This window comes from Solanum pennellii, chromosome 3 (assembly GCF_001406875.1).
Source record: "Solanum pennellii chromosome 3, SPENNV200".
In the NCBI taxonomy this organism is placed as follows: Eukaryota; Viridiplantae; Streptophyta; class Magnoliopsida; order Solanales; family Solanaceae; genus Solanum; species Solanum pennellii.
In genome coordinates this window covers 65,508,067-65,528,202 of record NC_028639.1, presented here as the reverse complement: position 1 = coordinate 65,528,202, position 20,136 = coordinate 65,508,067, and the positions used below count along the sequence as shown (strand labels likewise).

Genomic DNA, 20,136 nt, shown 5'->3' with positions numbered 1-20,136 from the left:
ATTATATGAAATTTAGAAGTAGTATATGAAATTAGAGGCACTATAATAGTCAACCTAGGGACAGAAAAGCAGCACAACTACCCTAGATTTCTGGCACTTATGTACAACTTCTAATTTTGTTACTGTTTTTAACTAGTCAATCCTTTTGTGTTAATGATTTATGTCACGGTTACAGTGACGGAGCAAGAAATTTTAATAAGAAAATTTAAAATTTGAAAAATAAGCATACAAATTAATGAAAGAAAATTTGATATCTATTATATGTATTAAAAAAATAATTTAATTCTGATACAAATAGTAATATTTTTTCGCCTACCTAAATTACATGTCAAACTAAAAACATATAGTACAATTCTTTATTTCGAACATATATATTTGAAACTTCAGACGCTAACAAATCATTTAATAAACACGTATATACATACTTGCATAAGTAATATGTCAAATTTCAAATAATTTTTTTAACTTTAAACTCAATTTTTTGCACTTCCATCTAAAATGGCTAAACTTAACCCAAAAAAAAAACTTATATAAATATATTATTTTAAGAAAATGTTTACTATTATTTGTAATAATAACATTTTTCTCACTTGGACACTTATAATATAATTATAATACATATTACAGAAAATAATTTACAAAAAAAATATATATAAATTTTATTGATAAATAATACATTTATCACACATTTAATATATTGTGTCAATTTCTTTCCAAACAAGCATAACATATCTTGAAACACTTTATAATCCATCTGTATTGCATGCATAATATTGCTAACATATTACTATAATTGATAATAAATAAAAAATATTATTAAAATTAATAATTATTTTTTAAAAAGTAGTCACTCGAGTAATTTATTCGAGAAGGAAATGTATAAACATAAATAGGAAACTTACATAAATATACTATATCAAGAAATATTTACCATTTATAGCAATAACATTATTCTTCACTTGATCACTTTTAATACATTCATAATACCGTTTTAATACATATAACAAAGAATAATTTATTATTCACATATAATATAAGTTTTATTGATGATCAATACATTTATCACACATTTTAATATACTTATAATACAATATGTCAATTTCTTACAAAACAAACATAATATATTTTTAAAAACAATTATAATACATATTTATTACATATATAATTCATTTTTAATACATATTACAGATTTAATATAGTGATACTATAAATAATAATAAATTAAAAGTATCGCTAAAATCACTAATTTTCAATCTAAAGTAATTTTCCAACTTGGCCCATATATTTTTGTTCACTTATGCCCATCTCTACTTATTGGGTCCCAAAATTCAAGACGAGCCCACTAGCCCTTTTGGGCTGTATTTTATTTTGGGCCCCTGTCATCCCGGGTTGAACCCGGACGCAGTTATCCTGCCCGTTTCGTCTGTAACTCCTCCTCCTTGAATGTGCCGGAGCAGAAATAGAGAACTACAAGCAGAACTAAATTGTTGAAGAAGATGTCTATGCTTCTGAATTGTGTTGCTGCACCACCTTCTTGTGCCACTGTTAGTTAATTTCAGTGTCACTTGTCCATTGTACTCTAACTGTTACTGTTAGCTCCGTGACTGAAATTCATTTTTCTGTCTACAGAGGAAATGGAAACCTGCTGTGCTTGGGAAACAGTTACCTTCTGGAACATCACCGTTTTCATTATCAGCTAAGACTTACGGAAAGTTTCGCGTCAATGCGTTTTTCTTCAATCCCATACAGGAACCCATTCTCAAAGAAGCTCTCAAGGTAATTCCTTAAACCTGTAGATGTAGAAAGTTAGGTAATGTTGTTTCAATTCGATATCTGTGTACTTTAATTTTTGTCTGCCTTATCATGAAATTCCAGTTAGCAACAAAAAAAGAGGGGATTTTTTTTTTGCAATTATGTAGAGAAGATTTAGTTAAATCATTTCTCATCATTTCATACAAGTGCTACCATATATGCTTCTTAGTTAATTATCCTTCAAGCTAGTTACTCCCACCGTTTTAATTTTTGTTTGTATGATTTGACTTTGACCCAAAATTTAAGAAAGTAAAAAAGACTTTTTGAAATTTGTGATCTTAAATTAAATATATGCAGAATGTACCAAAATATTTTTTAATTTTACAGTGTTAAATATGTCACGTGACATTTAGAATTAAGGAGTTGTCAAAAGAAGAAATAAGCAAAGCTGCGAAGGAAAGTAAGACAAACAAATTAAAACGGAGGGAGTATTGTTTGAATCTTTCCAGACAACTAATATTTCCTCGTGAGTGGTGTCCATTAGTTGTGTTTAGCTCAATATTTTGGGTGCCAGGGATGAGTTGGAGGAAGAGTGTTCCTACTGTTAATATCTTCTGTAATCAAAATATGGGAGCTCATCCTGGCCAGTTAGCATTATGTAATTCTTAATGGAACACAGAAGAATGAACCATCCAAGCCTCCTCTTGGGTATCAAAATTATTCTTAGTGAGCTGTTCAACGAATGTTCATTTCTACTCGAAACTTCACAGTATCATGGTTGTTATACTTTTGTTACATAGTTCTCCAATCTAGCAGTATTTGACATGGTGTACTATGTGGTTGCTTCCAAGATGAGGTATATGCTGATGAGCTAGTGTATTGTTTAGCTCCTTTGGACAACAAAGAAACCTAAGGCTTGGTGTGCTTGGTTACTGGATTGAAACCTTGCTAGTGAAGTGTTTGGTTACTGCACTAAAATGATTGGTTGTACTACTAGTCTTTCAATTATTAATCAGCTGCCAGACCTAGGGAATGAAGGTGAATAGGTGATGCACCCGACTAAGATTAGAGTTGGTGTCGAAGGAGTGTGTAAGAACTCCTATCTAGTTTACTATACATCAGCTTTGGCACATAGAAGATGATGAATGTCCCATTTTTTTCTTTAAGAAGCTATAGATTTTGGCGATGAGCCTCCTGCAGTTGAGACTGTGGATAGTTAACTTTATGATGGAAATTTAACCTAGTTCATTTAGTTAAAGGGAAGCTAGTGCATTAAGCTCCCGCTATGGGCTGGCTCCAGAAAAGGACTGACCACATTAGTGCTATTATACGCACTCTTACATTGATCTCTGCAACAAACTGTTTACACGGCTTGAACCAATGATCCCCATTTACTGGTAAGTAAGAGCTATTCAATTTTATGTTGGAGATACCCTTGGAAAAAGGTGAAAGAGTAACTCATATGCTTTTGGGCATGGAGCACTGAAGTGTAGCATGTAATTATTGCCAATTTGTTTCCATAGTCCTCATATAAACTAGAAACTTGTGTTTAAGAACACAATGCAGAGTGCGTACACCAAAACCATGAAAGAAACTGTTGAAATCTCCAGCCCTGCTGGGCATGTTAGAAACTGTAGAATGAGGATACCGATGGACATATCGCTTCATTAAAGGAACTCTAATCATAGTAGGCAGAGGTTAGATAAATTCTTAGATGTCGATTTCAGACTTAATTTTATCTCTAAAGCTCAACTTTGATCGGAAAATTTTTGAGTTATTTGATTAGTAGTTTTGTTTAAGTATTTTTTCTGCTACTAATGCCTTTTTAGTGTGCGATGACACAGTGCTTATTGAGTTGATATTGTGCCCATCTCATATAGTTCTCTTCTTAGCAATCCCTTCAAAATCTGAAAGGTGCATCTGCTGAGAATTTGAGATAATGATAACGTGCTAATTTTCATTACAGATTTATTAGAAAGTTCTAGAAGCCCTCTCCCACGATGACATTTTTAAGAGTTATGCCCGTGTAACTTTACTGAACAGTTCTACACTGCCTTATAACTAAATTATATGATGTCACTGTAGTAAAGTTCATGCCTGTGGCATCACTGTTAAGTTTTTGCGTTCTTCTCATAGTTAGAAGGTTCAGTATTATTCAATTTCGGTAGCTTATTGATATAAGTAAATTTTGCATCATATGATATCTTAGCAAATAATGTGAATGTCATTTTACTTGGTCATTTAAACATGGTAGCAAACAACCACATCTCCCAGGACTGTTCAAGAAATAAAAATTCTCTGTCTTTTTTCTTTTGAACAAATTTGAATCTAGTATATCACTATTCTGGTAATTAAAATTCAATAGGACTATGTAGTGGAAGAATAACTAGAGTATGGTGAATAAAGTTGAGTCAACTTTGTAAAAATCGTCTGAAATGTATCATTTGGAGGCTTAGATTATTTCTACGCGATCATTGTGGGACTAAACAGCTTGTTCGCAAGTTGAATTTACTGTCATTTTCCAACACCAAAATTAGTTGCACAAATCCATGTGTGAACTCTTTCACGGAAGGATGCTAGGGAAAGCTGGACAGTATGATGTTATGAAAAATAAAAAATAAAAAGAAGATTATGCATTAAGATGTGATGCTTTAAATTCATGTCTGGTTAGACGTACGGATGATGATCAGGTCTCTAATTACTTGATAAAATCCTCTGTTATAACACTTTTATCGAGCTCTCTCGTGATGTGACTTTCTCCCCCAAATATGCAGGAGCCTGTTGCCTTTGCAGGAGGGATGTTTGCTGGGCTTCTAAGACTCGATTTGAATGACGATCCTCTGAAGGAATGGGTTTCTAGAACAGTTGAGGCCTCAGGAGTTACAGCTGAAGAAATTGAGGCCGGTGATGATGATCAAGCAGAGGACACCCCACAACAGATAGAAATTGAATGAGTTTTCTAATCTGTCTTCCTGTGTTGCCACTGCCCTTGTAAAAATACAATAATTGTGGTATAACATATAACTTGTATGGTGGAGAAAAACCCTATAATGTGTACTCTTTAAGGAAATCGAAAAATCTACATGAAATATGAGCATACGCTTATATTGGTTGAGTATTTTGTACGCATTGGGTAAATTTGATAGATAATTAGTACTTAGTAGATACAAATTCAGAATGCAAATTTGACGGGTTCAATTTCTAAGTTTTTTACCAATATCAAAATTATGAATTTAGAATTTTAGATTATTTTTTTTTTTTTTTTTTGAAGTTTAGCAATTTTCAAATATTGAATCGTGTCGAAAAAACGAAATATTCGGGTGCATAAGCTGCATCGCATCTGGGTAAAGAAAAATCTTTATCTTCCAAACTAGTATTTGGTTGAAGTGTGGTAATATTTTGGAGGCAAGCTTAAATGTCATTTTTCTTTTCTGAAACAGAGCAGAATGGGACTGACTACGCTCGTGATCTTAATTTCCTTAAAGAATTTATAAAAATTGTAATGAATGTTCTGTCATTCTGAAGTTCACGGAAGAAAAGAAAAAGAAAAGATAAATGATGAATGTTGAGGACATATTCCCTGTTTACCATCGTATAATTATTTAGTGTTTTTTTAAAAAATTAAGTTTCGAATAAAAATGAACATTAATTAATTTATTTGATTAACTAATTCAATCAATAAATATAAATTATTTACTTCTTTTTTATTTTTTTCATGTTGGTTAAATATATACTTTCAAACAATAAAGTAAAAATAATAATGTTATTTATGCATTATTTTTATAAAACGCCATATACTAAAAATTAATACTTAATAGCTATCTCAAATGTATTAAAATGTCTTTTATTATTGTAATTTTAAACATGTCACATAAAAATTTAAAGTTAAAATGTTGTCAAAAGAAAAGGAGAATCATTCTTTTTTAAACAGAATAAAAATAAAATAAGGTCATTCTTTTTTAAACGAACAAATATAATTTTTTAAAAGTAAAATCGATGCGCAAATAGGAACGTACTGAAATATCTCGATTGTTGCGCTATTACTTGTCTAGTGAATTGTGGACTTGTGCTATTATAATTGAATGACATAAGACAACTTGTCCGACAAACCCAAATTCGGGTCTTTCTCATATTAAAGCACTTTTCCAAAGAAAAATAAAATATATATATATATATATCATAATATATAAATATGATCTTTAATCTGGCTTCGAATTATATTTATGCCCTTTTAACTTTGGGTGTGCACAAGTAGACACTTAAATTTGTATAAAGTTGAACAAATAGACACACATATCCTACATGTCATTTTTTGTCATATGTGGTATCTACGTGTATTGTGTCATGTAGGACTCATATATTTATTTATTTAAAAGTTGGATAGTTAAAATGTCTGTTGTGCATTATGAAAGTTGGAGGTTAAAATTGAAATTTGAAGCCAAGTTTAGAATTCAATATATGTATTATCCCTATATATTATATTATTAAAAAATGAATTTTGAGCCTAACAATCCGGAAAAAATCTAGGTTAAGATATGAGAATTATTGAAATGGTATAAAAAGATGATCATCCCTTATTACCCGTGATACGAGATTCTTCAATACCACATCTAAAAAATAAATTCTGAATTTGATTAATAGTTAAAAAATTAACTAATAATTTTTTTTATCCAAATCATAAAAAGAGATCACTCATTTCCTTATAGGACACTCTTTACACATGCTCTATATGTTGGTAGCTGGTAAATCAAAATGTAAGTATTGTAATAGGGTTTGAAAAATAATGCAATTATCAAAATGTTAATTATTGTAATAGGGTTTGACAAATAATGCAATTATCAAAATGTAAGTATTGTGATAGGGTTTGACAAATAATGCAATTATCAAAATGTTAATTACAGTAATAGGGTTTAACAAATAATGCAATTATCAAATGTTAAGTATTGTAATAGGGTTTGACAAATAATGCAATTTCTTTAAAGTTCCGATGAAAACAAGATACGATGGACCAATCTCAATAACAGGTGGCTAGCTAGCTATCACTAAACGCGAAGTTGTGATATGATAAGTAATTTTTTAATACTGATAAAGCAAATGTATAAACAGATTTTTAAATTTGTTGAGTTTTTTCTCTCGGATATTTTAACTATGTTATTTTCCTACTGAATCTTTGAATCACCCAGAATTTGTTTCTTTAGACACTGTTGGATGATGCTGAACCAAATTTTATGAGGGATATTAATAGATGATATATATGTTATTCCAGAACTCATTAGTCCAACTGATAGTGAAAATATTTGAGAATAATTTACTTTAAGTCATTGAACACATTAAAAAACAAATGAGATTAACACAGAGTTTATCTTCATTAATTCAATCATAATCATTACAATACAAACACAATTGAAAGCAACAACATATAAAATGAACAAATTATGGGTGATTCAATAATTTAATAAGAAAATAACATAGCTGAGTTATCTGAAAGGAAAAATTCAACAAGTTTAAAGATTTATTTATGAATTTAACCTATTAATTATTTTTTTAAAAACTTTATATTTCAAATATAAAATTATCTTTAATCAATTATTTTATTTTTAATATAAATCTAAATTATGAATTCGAAAATAAAAAATTCAGAATGGGCAGCTGGTTAAAGGTAAAAACAGAAAAAAGACAGGGAGTTGTGAAGTGTCATCACGTACATAGAACCATACTCAGCCCATTGGGTTTTGTAGTAAACAAAATCAGGCTTAGCTGTTCCTGTGAAACTAATCTCCTGTGGGCCTCTCCTTCCCCACATTTTCCAACGTTATCTTTATTGTTTTCCATCATTGTTACTTCTTCCGTCTCGTATTATTTTTAGTAACGAAGTTATTTTATTATTATGGGTTTATTTTTTTTGCGAGAAGTTATATTATATATACGTTGTTTAAATATCTTTTTAATATATATAATATATGTTGAATCACTTTTAACTACTATATATATCTACTTTTTCCAAGTTCTAAATTTTTTTATAAAAATAACTGACTGCACCGCTGATTATTTTGTTTCAGAAATAAGATAGATTTCATTTCAGTAGTACAATTTTAAAAAAATTAAGTTTTCTATTTATTTATATTTGTAAAATTAAATAATTATAAAAAAGAAGTAATAATTAAAATAAGAGAGAGGATTATACGTCAAAGGCAAGTCACATGGAATGGAGTTAACATATGTCACCAATGGGGTATTACATTTGTATTATTATTTTAATTTCATTATATTGTTATCATTACACAATAATACAAAATTTCATTTTTATGTAGCTGCTAGGTACTGAATTAGTGATGGTCGCATAGTTATGTCATGTTTTTATTTTACTTTTATTTATTATTTAATAACATGATTTTATATTCTGTTCTATTTATTAATTTTTTTATAAATTATTCTTTAGATTAATAATATTTATTTATATAGTATTGACTTGACATAATTTTAGAAAAATATAAATAGAATAACAATTTTACTATATTTAGTGATGTATATATGAATTTTAAAAAATAATATAGATATTTATAGAAGAAGAGATAAAATTTTAATTACACATGGGTAAGTTATAGCGTTGATTTAGACTAGTCTTAGATTTAGACTAATTTTAAGTTGAAAAAGGTCTTGAATCCAATTCAACTTAACCAAAAATTTAAGCATAAGTATGATATATTTTGCAAAAAAATATGCTTTGATTGGTGTTTGACCCCCCAACTTCAAACTTACAACACACCAAATATAATTCTGGTCAAATAGTGTCATTTCATTTCTTCTAAATCGATTTAGGCATAGTATTAATTAAATGTTTTGAAGTAGTAGTGTCACTTAGACATTTATTCGCTCAACATGGTTTTCCTAACTATATTAATTTTTGAATATAATGAATTTAATATCTCGATAAATGCATTAAAAAATATCCATGATATTGAATAAGTAAAATACATATTTTGTTTATAATATATTGAATAGATAAAAATAGACGGTATAAAAGGAGAAAATCGTATCATTTTTTCAAAATATTATATTCGTCTGTATTAAGCGTTGAAACTAGTAAAGACAGACAAAGTAAACAAAATATGTAGTGTAATGAACGAGCTTGCATAACTCTTAATTAAATATCTCAAATTTAAATACTAAATTAATAAATCTTTTATCAACAATTTCTCTTCAAATAAAACTTTATACGATATAAATTTAAATTAATTAATTTTTAACTGAGAATAAAATAAAATAAAATTGAACAATAGAAATGTGAAGAGAATTTGGACAATTTTGATAATTTGCCAACAGTATTCGAGCAGTTAACTTTTCATTCAGAATGCAATGCTTCTTTCCCGCCAACCGAGCACCATGCTGACATCAACACGTTTTCTCATTTAATCACCTCACCTTCCTTTGATATTACATATTTTACCTTTTAATAATATATGTTGAAGCATAATGAAAATAATTAGTATAATATTTAATAATAAAAATAAAATAAAAATTTATCTTTTAGAATATGAATGAGTAATTATAAATGCACAAAGTACCAACTTTCGTTAAAACTTTTGGAGTTGGTACTTACAATTAAAATATGAATATTTTTATATGAAAAAGTAATAAAATTTATAATTAATGCTATATATATAAAATTTTATATCGTTATATTTCTTTATTATTGCTCCTTATGTTTTATTTTGTTTAATTATTATAAACAAAAGTATGTAAAATTAGAAAGAGTACGAAGATAAAAAAGATTACCATAAATATCATTATAGCTTTAGAGAAATAAATACAACATGAAAAATAATTCTTTCTTAGGTGAAATATATTAATGATTGTTATAATAAAGTTTGACTCCATAATGTAATAAGAGCTTCCTTCAATGAGAAGAGAATTTAGTGGGCAAAATGACGGTTAATTTATTAAACAATCATTAAGGTGATTGTACATTGTGCATACAAGATTGTACATATGATTAATTGAAAAAATATCCTATACTGTTGCAGTTAAGAAAGTTAAACGCGGAGCTTTAAATAAGTGCGCCCACACACTTATATAAATGGGATTTAAGCTACTTTCTGCCGCATCTCATCTCCCATTGCTTTAGTCCGGCAACTTCTCCGGTGAATAACACCGGTAAAAGGCCAATGCCAACTCTCGTCGGAATCTGAATACTGATTTAAGCAGCTTAGCTAGCTAACTTTTGCCTCTGCAATGAAAACAATGAGTTGTTTGTCCTCTAATTTCAAGTTCGTTTTCCTTGCCTCGACTGTGATATGGATAACGGTAATGTCGTCGTCGTTAGCAGCAGTAGATGCTTCCAATGTTACTACTATTGGTACTGGTAGTGTGACTTATGATCGACGCTCGTTGATTATTAACGGCCAGAGGAAGCTGCTCATCTCCGCTTCCATTCACTATCCTCGCAGTGTCCCTGCCGTGAGTCTACTGTGACTGCACTACTGTTATTTGAGTTAATTACTTGCCTGATTAATGCAAACTTATTGTTGTTCTAGTTTTCAATTTCTGTGTTTTGTAATTGCTCTAATGGTGTGGGAATTGATAGATGTGGCCTGGTCTGGTTCGATTGGCGAAGGAAGGAGGAGTGGATGTTATTGAAACGTATGTTTTCTGGAACGGTCACGAACCTTCTCCGGGCAATGTAAGACTAGTTCAGTTTAAAATTGAAGCTTTCTTAGTGAATCGTCAAATTTGGAACTGATATTTTTGTTCTTTCTTGCGAGAACTTGTTAGTATTACTTTGGAGGAAGGTTTGATCTAGTCAAATTTTGTAAGATCGTTCAGCAGGCTGGAATGTATATGATTCTTCGGATTGGACCATTTGTAGCTGCAGAATGGAACTTTGGGTATGTTTTGACACATATATGTTGATCTCTAGATTCCACTTAGTTAAGTAGCAAGCACTCCTGCTGAAGAGCTTCATACTACCGAGTAAACAGTGGACTTTCCAGGCACTGCATACCAACATTTCTGAAATTTTAGTAACTCTGTTAGCAGTATTTTTTTCTCTCTATCAAATACTAAAGAGCAGGAAAGAAATCCTAATAAATTATTAATCATGCAGTGGACTTCCTGTGTGGTTGCATTATGTGCCAGGTACCACCTTTCGGACTGATAGTGAACCATTTAAGGTTAGCCTATAACAGAATCAACTCTTGAATGTCGACTCTATGGAGCCAAATTTGCATTATTTTTATAAAAGGATTCCTTTTGATCAATATGCTTCTTGGTATTTCAGTATCACATGCAGAAGTTCATGACATATACAGTGAACTTAATGAAGAGAGAGAGGCTTTTTGCATCTCAAGGAGGTCCAATCATCTTGTCACAGGCAAGTTAGGAATCTGAAAGTTAATTTTAGGCATCATTGATTTTGCTCCTCACAATATATTTAAGTTTCAATCCTTAGTTCATATATTTAGCTTTATTTATCCTAGAATCATTCATGTAGTTTGTTGATTCACCTTCTAATCTTTTTGCTTCCAAAACATTGATAACTGGATTTACCGACTGTCAAGAATTATTAGGAAACATAGTAGACATGCAACTGCAGATCCTCTTACCTCATCAAGCATTATAGTTTCTTGTAACTTTTTTCTAGTGGAACTTTTAGGAAAGTTATGCAACTGCAGGATGACTCTTTTGCAATTTGTTTTAGGCCTTTGATGAGATTATGTTTGTCGTCCTTCCTTTTGCCACTACATCTTGTTGATGAAGGTTTTCACTTGCTTAAAATCTTTTGTTGCAGGTAGAAAATGAGTACGGCTACTATGAAAATGCATATGGAGAAGGAGGGAAAAGGTATGCCTTATGGGCTGCTAAAATGGCCCTTTCTCAAAATACTGGTGTACCTTGGATAATGTGCCAGCAGTATGATGCTCCTGATCCTGTGGTGAGCTGTTTCCGTGCTCTAGGATGGGCCTTTTTACTCTTTCCAGTTCATGTTAGGTTTTGCCGAATAAGTTTTGATGCTTCATGTCCATATGCATTTATCTAACAGAGTCCAGAGAAGCTTTTATCCAGCTATTGTAGATTTAGGGTGTCTAAATGAATATTTCATTATTGGGATAGGACAAATACGTTTGCTTGTCAAGTTCAAACTTTCTTGTAATCTAGTGTGAGATTACATTTTCTTTGCTTCTGATCTTAGTCATCCACACACTCCAAAGACAGAGTGGTTGTGCAAGAGTTGGCGGCAGCAACAATAAATGTATTAATAAAAGATAACTGTATAGCCCCAACTTATTCACCTACTTTTCGAGTAAGCTTGAATTGTTATTGTTTAAGCAGCTTCTGGCCATAAGTAAATTGAGAGGCTATCATGCTGTTTTTGGAAATTCTGGTTCAACTCAGATCATCAATACTTGTTTTTCCTTTGCAGATTGACACATGCAATTCATTTTACTGCGACCAATTTAAACCAATCTCTCCAAACAAGCCCAAAATTTGGACAGAGAACTGGCCGGGATGGTACGATTTCACATTCTCTATTTCTATGTTTTGAATTTATAAGCTAAGAGGCATATATGTTTTCTTTAACAGGATGTGTGTTTACATTTAATTGTGCCATTAAAAATTTGCTCATCTTTTCATTTCTGAGACTACCATCTCATTCAATATTTTCCATTCAAAAGATGTGTTTTTCAATAATATTTGGAGAAAAAGCATCTTGTTGATGAGTTCTTGGCCTATCTGAGAGGCAGTGATGAAGTTTAGTCAACGCTGAAATTAAAAAGAACATAAATTTATCAGGTTCAAGACATTTGGGGCCAGAGATCCTCACAGGCCTGCAGAAGATGTTGCTTATTCCGTGGCTCGTTTTTTCCAAAAAGGAGGAAGCGTGCAGAATTATTACATGGTATCCTATTATTTTTTGTAACCTGTCATCAGCCATAAGTAAATCATTTTCTTATTTTAGTTTGATATAAGCTTATACAAGTTGTTACCAACATCCTGTTAAGGGATTTTCCGTTCTTACCTTTTCACATTAACTTTTTTTCTTCGTAGTACCATGGTGGGACGAACTTTGGCAGGACAGCAGGTGGCCCTTTTATTACCACAAGTTATGACTATGATGCCCCAATTGACGAATATGGTTAGCCTATCTGTCTCTGTTGCTAAAAGAATTAGCTGTGTATGTTACATATATTGCTTAGAAAACACAAATTCTGTTTAATTGAAACACAGTATCAATCTCGTGTAATATGGCTTCCAGGTCTACCAAGGTTTCCAAAATGGGGTCACCTTAAAGAACTTCATAAAGTCATAAAATCGTGTGAGCATGCTCTGCTGAACAATGATCCAACTCTTCATTCATTAGGTCCTCTACAAGAGGTAACTTCCCTTCCATTTAGATTTTTATTTTCATCAGCTCCTTCATTTGCATCTATTTCTGTCCCGTGTATGTTTTTCTATAAGTAGAATTCGAAATTAATGCATAGTGCCTTTCACAAGCTACAAGAAATGGTCGAATTGTTACTTCATTAAGTCTTCGCACACGCTTCACGCTCTCAATTCTGGGGCTGATAGCTTGTTGTGATTATTGCTGAACTATGTTCATCAGAATCTAAGTGCAAGAACAGGCACTTGAAAATTCTGCTCCAAAATGCTTCAGAGACCCCTTTTAATTTTTTTTTATGAAGTATACCAAAATAAAAGATGATACCCCAATAGTTCTGGATTTGAATAGGCAGCAAAACCATCTGAATCTAAACTAACATTTTCATTCCCAGATTGACTTGGAGTGACTTTTCCTCTGATGTAGTGTCTAGAGTATGTCCTTTTCTTTTTTATCCTCTTTCACACGCATGTGTATTGAACTAAGGACCATGATACTAGTGGCAGTGGGTTCTAATTGTTTTTCCTATGATAAGACTAACTGTTTTGCACTCTAACTGAATTGGTTCTTTATTCATTGGTTCTTCAGGCTGATGTTTATGAAGATGCTTCAGGCGCTTGTGCTGCCTTTCTCGCGAATATGGATGACAAAAATGACAAGGTGGTACAGTTCCGACATGTATCATACCACTTGCCAGCATGGTCTGTTAGCATTTTGCCAGACTGCAAAAATGTAGCGTTCAACACAGCAAAGGTAAAGTGTCCTTTTTAAACAATTAGTATCAGTTAAAAGAGGTGCTGATTATGTTAGTTGTCTCTGAAATATTGGAGAAGTAAATCATTATTTAACATTGTATCTTTACAAGGCTTCAATTGTCAACACCTTTAAATAGCTATTGTCACCTTGAGGTTCCCTATTTATCTTATCATCGTAAACAAAGAATAGATAAATGAACTTGGAGCAGAGTTTAATGACACAGTTAATTCTCATTTTTCACAGTGGCCCTAAGGCCTCTTCTGCAGTCGCTGAAAAATACTAACTTGCTGACATGATATTTTTTTCTGAAAAAGATAGACCTTTCAAGGTTATTGTTCAGAGAGAACACCCCCTACATTAAAATAATTGTGCCAGGTCAAAATAAAACAAATGAATTTAGAGGCTTTTCTAATAACATATTATAACCTAGTGAATCTAGACAGAAGTTTAAAATTAATATTTTAGTTTTAAGATAAAGCACATTTCAGAATGCATTAACTTGCTTCATAATACAATCTATGCCTTGTTTAATTCCTCCTGTGTGCAGGTTGGATGTCAAACTTCTATAGTCAATATGGCACCCATAGATTTGCATCCCACCGCAAGTTCACCAAAGAGAGACATCAAGTCTCTTCAGTGGGAAGTCTTCAAGGAAACAGCTGGAGTATGGGGAGTTGCTGATTTCACTAAAAACGGCTTTGTAGATCACATTAACACCACAAAAGATGCTACAGACTACCTCTGGTACACAACAAGGTTGGTCTCACTCTCGGTTGATAGCATTACCATCATTTTACCTGAGCACGTGCATATGACCAGTATTAAATACCTTGTCTACATGGATGAACCACATCAATATGAGTGGATTGATGCCACTTTCCTCTTTCTTTGGTTTCCAAAAACATAATCACTAGCAATTTCTCAATCATACATTTTTTACATTAGGAGCATTCAATTTTTTCCATAACCAATCGGATGAAAGGTGATAATGAACTTTCACGAGGGAGAAAGAAGCTAGTTTACTTTCTATAGAAATCGTGACATTGCCTTTTGAGATCGTTTTTCTTGTCTATAAACACGAACTCATAACTTTTTATTATTGGCAGTATTTTTGTTCAGGCAGAGGAGGATTTCCTAAGAAACAGAGGCACTGCAATGCTTTTCGTTGAATCAAAGGGTCATGCTATGCATGTCTTCATCAATAAAAAGCTTCAAGGTCTGTATTTATATGTGTTACTTCAATGCTAGGGAAACCCCTTTTTATATAAATTTCTTTTGCCTAGAATTGGAAGTATATCCCTTTTTGTATAAAGTGCACGTGTCCCTTGAGTAATTTTGTTCACTTGTGCATATTTCTCTATAGCCAGTGCATCTGGAAATGGCACAGTGCCACAGTTCAAGTTTGGAACTCCTATTTCTCTAAAGGCAGGGAAGAATGAAATTGCCTTGTTAAGCATGACTGTGGGCCTACAAGTAAGTGACTACAACTTTCTTCATCTAATGTAATCATCAAATCACAGAGCAGTAGTTTCTGCTCTGCTCCAGATTATGTGAGAGTTACAAACTAACCATTTTTCACAAAATTAGGAAAATCACGATTGATATGACGTGCACATATGAAATTTATTGTAGCTAGTACTATCCGTGCAGAATATGTGCCTATCATATGCTAGAGAGTAGAGACGTGGAGGTTAAAGCAAAAACACATTACTGAGCTTATTGCTTTACTTCTAGATTTTGTGCGAGAAAGGACCTAACCATTTGTCAAAAAAGAAAATTAGTGGTCACAAAGAATGTTATGTGTATATGAAGTAAACAATAGTTACTATTACCTAAGAAGAAATAAGCACCAAAGTGAGTAATAAGGGACTTGTTTTTAATTATTTTAAGATAAGGATAGACATATTTAGTTCTTATACTCCCTCTGTCCCTATCCCAGTTTGTCTGGATGAGATTATTAAGGTAAGAGTTGCAGTTTCATTGTATTGAAATGGAAGTGGGTCCAAATGTCTAGAGAAACTTGACGTTTGAAGAACTGTACTTTTATTATCATAAGTTTGTCTAGCACTTTTTATGATATAATACTGAAGAGTATAGAGCTTTCAGTATGAATTTCTATTTATAAGAAAGTGGACAATTTTGAACAACCCAAGATACAAATAAGACGGTCACTTTGGATTTGGTGTATTTGCTAGATCCAGAGTTGTGTATTCATCATGTTTCCATTTGTTATTGTTCCTTATTTGCATCATCTATTAGTTCCTATAATTCGTAATATGAAGATTCATGATGCAAAGAACAAAATTTCAACATTTTCTTTGGTGGGGGAGTTAAAAATGAAATCTCCAAAAGAAAGCAGAAATTATTTATCTATAATGATAAATGATACTCAGCAATTCTTGCAAAAAAAAAAGATATGATAACTAATGCATTTTGGATCTCTGCAAAGGTTCACACACTATTAATCTAACTGCAGTAAATGTTTTGGGATGTTAAAAGAGACTTGTACTCTTCAAATATTGCATAGCTCTTATTTATTCCAAGGCTAGCCTTATTCCAAAATGCTTTTCCTTAGACTGACAGTACTTGGTTTTCTCTTTGAAGACAGCTGGAGCGTTTTATGAATGGATTGGAGCTGGTCCAACAAGTGTCAAAGTTGCAGGGTTCAAGACTGGGACTGTGGACTTGACTGCGTCTGCTTGGACCTGTAAGGTATTGCATTTTCCTTCATTTAAGTTTGCGCTCCAGCTTGCATCATTGTCAATCTAGGAAGCATGTATTCCTCTTTTTAAAGGTGTGTCACAGAATTGAAACTATTTGGACATCCTCTTCCAATATTTGGGAAAATCTCTTTATTAATCATGGCAAGGTAATGACATTGTTAAAGTGGGCGCTTGCGCTATTACCTCTTTTGTCTTTTAAGAGGAGAAGAGATTTAGGCTGAAGATCATGGAATGTATATGGAGGAAAGGACTCATTACTTCTATTTAGCTGTATTTCATTTTGTACATTAATAGCATGAACCTAAAAGGCAGTGATACTGCACAAAAGAACCAAATGAAAATGTAAGCAAAGAAATATATCTACAAGTATGATACCTCATTCCTCAACAAACACCTTCTTCTCAGATCTTAGACTGTTCTATTGGCAATGGAGTCTGATGTGAACGTCAAAGCTTTGATTGTAGGACAATGTAGCCTTATCCCAGATTGGATACATATGTAGAATTTTTTTCTTAAGATGCTTAAATCTCACCTGCCAACAATTTAGGATACTGTTCTTGAGTGAGATGAGATCTAACATGTACCTAGACAAAAAGACAGAACTCTTTGGTTTAGTAAAAATCTGGAAACATTTTCCTTTATTGTCCCCTCACGTGCAGACCTGATTTTTTTCATGGGCCAAACACGTGAAAATTCATGTTTTTTTTTTATTTGTGTGGCAGTGAGATTTGATCTCAGAACCTCTCCCTGCTCTAATATCATGTTGAAGTGTGTGACCATCTCATTTAAAAGCTTAAGCTGATAGAGAGAGCACACTTTTATTATTTAATTGTATTCTCAACAAGTTAGAGAGGCCTTAGGTTTGTGATTTCTTCTTATTTATATGAGGCCCACAAGTTGTTAGTCTTGTGCAATGTTTCATTGCCCTACTCAAATTTTCTCTCCATATTGTGCTTCGTATTTAATAAATCTCGATGTTGCTCATTCACAGTTCAGTACCCCAAAACCAATAAATGTTGTTCCAAAAGGTTTCATTCACTACTGTATTTTGTTTGAAATATTGGGAACCTTGATTGCTCACTTTAACTGTTAATATTTTACATCTAGATTGGATTGCAAGGAGAACATTTGAGGATACAGAAGTCATATAACTTGAAGAGTAAAATTTGGGCACCGACTTCGCAGCCACCAAAGCAACAGCCCCTCACATGGTATAAGGTAAGAAGGAAACAATGCCTCCCGAACATTGAGCCTGTTTGTAGTTGCTTCTGAAGTTGTTTTACGCCTTCCAACTTTCTCATTACCGGCTGGTCCTTTTCTGCTTTTCCAGGCAGTAGTAGATGCGCCTCCTGGTAATGAACCTGTTGCACTTGATATGATTCATATGGGAAAAGGAATGGCTTGGTTGAATGGACAAGAAATTGGCAGATATTGGCCGAGGAGAACTTCTAAATATGAGAATTGTGTTACTCACTGTGACTACAGAGGCAAATTTAACCCTGATAAGTGTGTCACTGGCTGTGGACAACCTACACAGAGATGGTAAGACCAAATGTTTGCCTAAACAGTGTCAGTACTTCAGTAGTATACACGTTTTCAGACTTCGTCCATAGACCATAATATATTTTTTGCATGAATTCCTAAGAAAAAAACTCCTATTAATTTTTTAAGTAGCATTTCTTTGTTGTATTCCTTAGAATTTTAAAACTCCTATATACTTTTTAATGGGTCATTTCTTTGTTTCCAGTTATCGATAGAAGACCAGTAGTGTTCGAAGTAGTATCATCAGTTTGCAACCTTAATGCTAGTTTTTGTTGTTTTCTCTTTTTTATATACATCCATATTTTAAAGTAGAATTTCTCTTATTTTGCTTGTTAATTAGGTATCATGTGCCACGATCTTGGTTCAAGCCATCAGGAAATGTCTTAATTATCTTTGAGGAAACAGGTGGAGATCCCTCTCAAATTAGATTCTCAATGCGAAAGGTTTCTGGAGCTTGTGGTCATCTTTCAGTGGACCATCCATCCTTTGATGTTAAAAATCTGCAAGGAAGTGAAATTGAGAACGATAAAAACAGGCCAACTCTAAGGTTGAAATGCCCCACAAGTACTAATATTTCCTCTGTCAAATTTGCCAGCTTTGGAAATCCTAATGGTACATGTGGCTCTTACATGCTAGGAGACTGCCACGATCAGAATTCTGCAGCACTGGTCGAAAAGGTAACATAATATCTGACAAGCCCCTCTGCATAAATCATTAATTTTCTCGGTTGAACAAAGGCCTTGAGCGATAAACTGTACCAGAAAGCGACTCACTAGCTTATGTTGACTGAGTTATTTCTAAGCTCAACTAGCATGTGACCAACTACTTCTTCTCTTCTGTTATAACCTGAGGTTGCTATTTACTGTTTTGCAGGTTTGCCTGAACCAAAATGAGTGTGCATTAGAAATGTCCAGCGCAAACTTTAACATGCAACTGTGTCCAAGTACAGTAAAGAAACTTGCAGTTGAAGTGAATTGCAGCTGAGTGCCATTGCCCTAAATGAATGACAGATGCTAATTTATACATTTTGCTACGGAGATGCTCATTCTTAAACCTTTCTTATATGGCAGAAAAATCTGCTATTCCTTCTTTCGTCTATGATTTGAAGTTTAAGATATGATTACTGATGTCTTATTAAGCATCACCAGATAACCTTGGATATTCATGTTTGAAAGACTAAGTATTCATATTTATTCAGTCGAGATGCAAGATTTATTTGTGAATTGTGACATTCAAAATTAAACAAAAACCACTTTAATGAGAAGAAATTATGTGTTCTTTATGGAATTGTTGATGTCAGAATATATATCAGTGCATGTATTTTCCTTCTAAGAATTAGGTAGGTTGGACGTGTTTCTAACTATTATTATGACGCCTACCAAATTTGTATTGAAATCACACATCATGAAAGAAATTTACTAGATGGCAGTAGGTTGTCGTTGGATATCTAAAGTTCCCAGATAAATATAGTAATAGGATAAAGCTGTAAGCAATTCTTTCAAATAGGCATGTGACTATTATGTTTAGACTTTCAGTTTAGATGTGATTATTATCATTAATTTATCATTATTATCATAAATTATAAGCAGCACTTGTCGCCGCACCATAATTATATCTAAAAAATATGTTCTCAGCTATCACTTCTTTTTCAACAAACTGCTAATGTTAAAAATACGAATTATATTGTAGAATGTATAATACAAGTCTGCTTCTTTGATGTCCTTATATAAGAGTTGTTCACTGTCATACTTTTTCTTTTAAATATTATTACTCTAATGTTATAACTAATATTAGCTTTGAAATTATAATTGAACTCCAAAATTGATGGTAACTCCTGCATGTACCATCTATACAACAGTACTTAGATCTTATCATTATCTCGAGAAGATAGAGATGTTATTTTCGAAAGATCTTGACTCAAATGCATCAAATTCAAATAAAAGAAGAAGAAAACAATGAAGATGTTAATAAGAAAAAACAATGTAA

General features: G+C 32.3%; 2 protein-coding genes across 2 annotated transcripts; both read left to right on the top strand.

The window, feature by feature from the left end:
* Positions 1-1,383: 1,383 nt before the first annotated feature.
* Positions 1,384-4,870, top strand: LOC107012456 (UPF0426 protein At1g28150, chloroplastic). Its single transcript, XM_015212309.2, has 3 exons — positions 1,384-1,544; positions 1,630-1,776; positions 4,527-4,870. The coding sequence occupies exons 1-3, from the start codon at positions 1,497-1,499 to the stop codon at positions 4,704-4,706; spliced, it is 375 nt and encodes a 124-aa protein (XP_015067795.1). The 5' UTR covers positions 1,384-1,496; the 3' UTR covers positions 4,707-4,870.
* A 4,957-nt stretch (positions 4,871-9,827) lies between these two features.
* Positions 9,828-19,437, top strand: LOC107014759 (beta-galactosidase 10). The gene is made up of 19 exons (XM_015214817.2): positions 9,828-10,209; positions 10,337-10,432; positions 10,525-10,637; positions 10,856-10,922; positions 11,030-11,122; positions 11,540-11,683; positions 12,173-12,261; positions 12,544-12,649; positions 12,799-12,886; positions 13,007-13,125; positions 13,718-13,882; positions 14,433-14,641; positions 14,992-15,101; positions 15,249-15,358; positions 16,490-16,597; positions 17,716-17,826; positions 17,939-18,150; positions 18,491-18,827; positions 19,024-19,437. The coding sequence occupies exons 1-19, from the start codon at positions 9,985-9,987 to the stop codon at positions 19,132-19,134; spliced, it is 2,613 nt and encodes an 870-aa protein (XP_015070303.1). The 5' UTR covers positions 9,828-9,984; the 3' UTR covers positions 19,135-19,437.
* Positions 19,438-20,136: the final 699 nt, after the last annotated feature.

Excerpts from the sequence above, each read along its gene's own strand:
- LOC107014759 (XM_015214817.2), top strand. The coding sequence starts at position 9,985 with ATGAAAACAATGAGTTGTTTGTCCTCTAATTTCAAGTTCGTTTTCCTT. Across the intron at positions 12,262-12,543 it reads ACAGAGAACTGGCCGGGATG|GTTCAAGACATTTGGGGCCA; the intron begins GTACGATTTCAC and ends TAAATTTATCAG. Across the intron at positions 18,828-19,023 it reads CTGCAGCACTGGTCGAAAAG|GTTTGCCTGAACCAAAATGA; the intron begins GTAACATAATAT and ends ACTGTTTTGCAG.
- LOC107012456 (XM_015212309.2), top strand. The coding sequence starts at position 1,497 with ATGTCTATGCTTCTGAATTGTGTTGCTGCACCACCTTCTTGTGCCACT. Across the intron at positions 1,545-1,629 it reads CACCACCTTCTTGTGCCACT|AGGAAATGGAAACCTGCTGT; the intron begins GTTAGTTAATTT and ends TTCTGTCTACAG. Across the intron at positions 1,777-4,526 it reads TTCTCAAAGAAGCTCTCAAG|GAGCCTGTTGCCTTTGCAGG; the intron begins GTAATTCCTTAA and ends CCAAATATGCAG.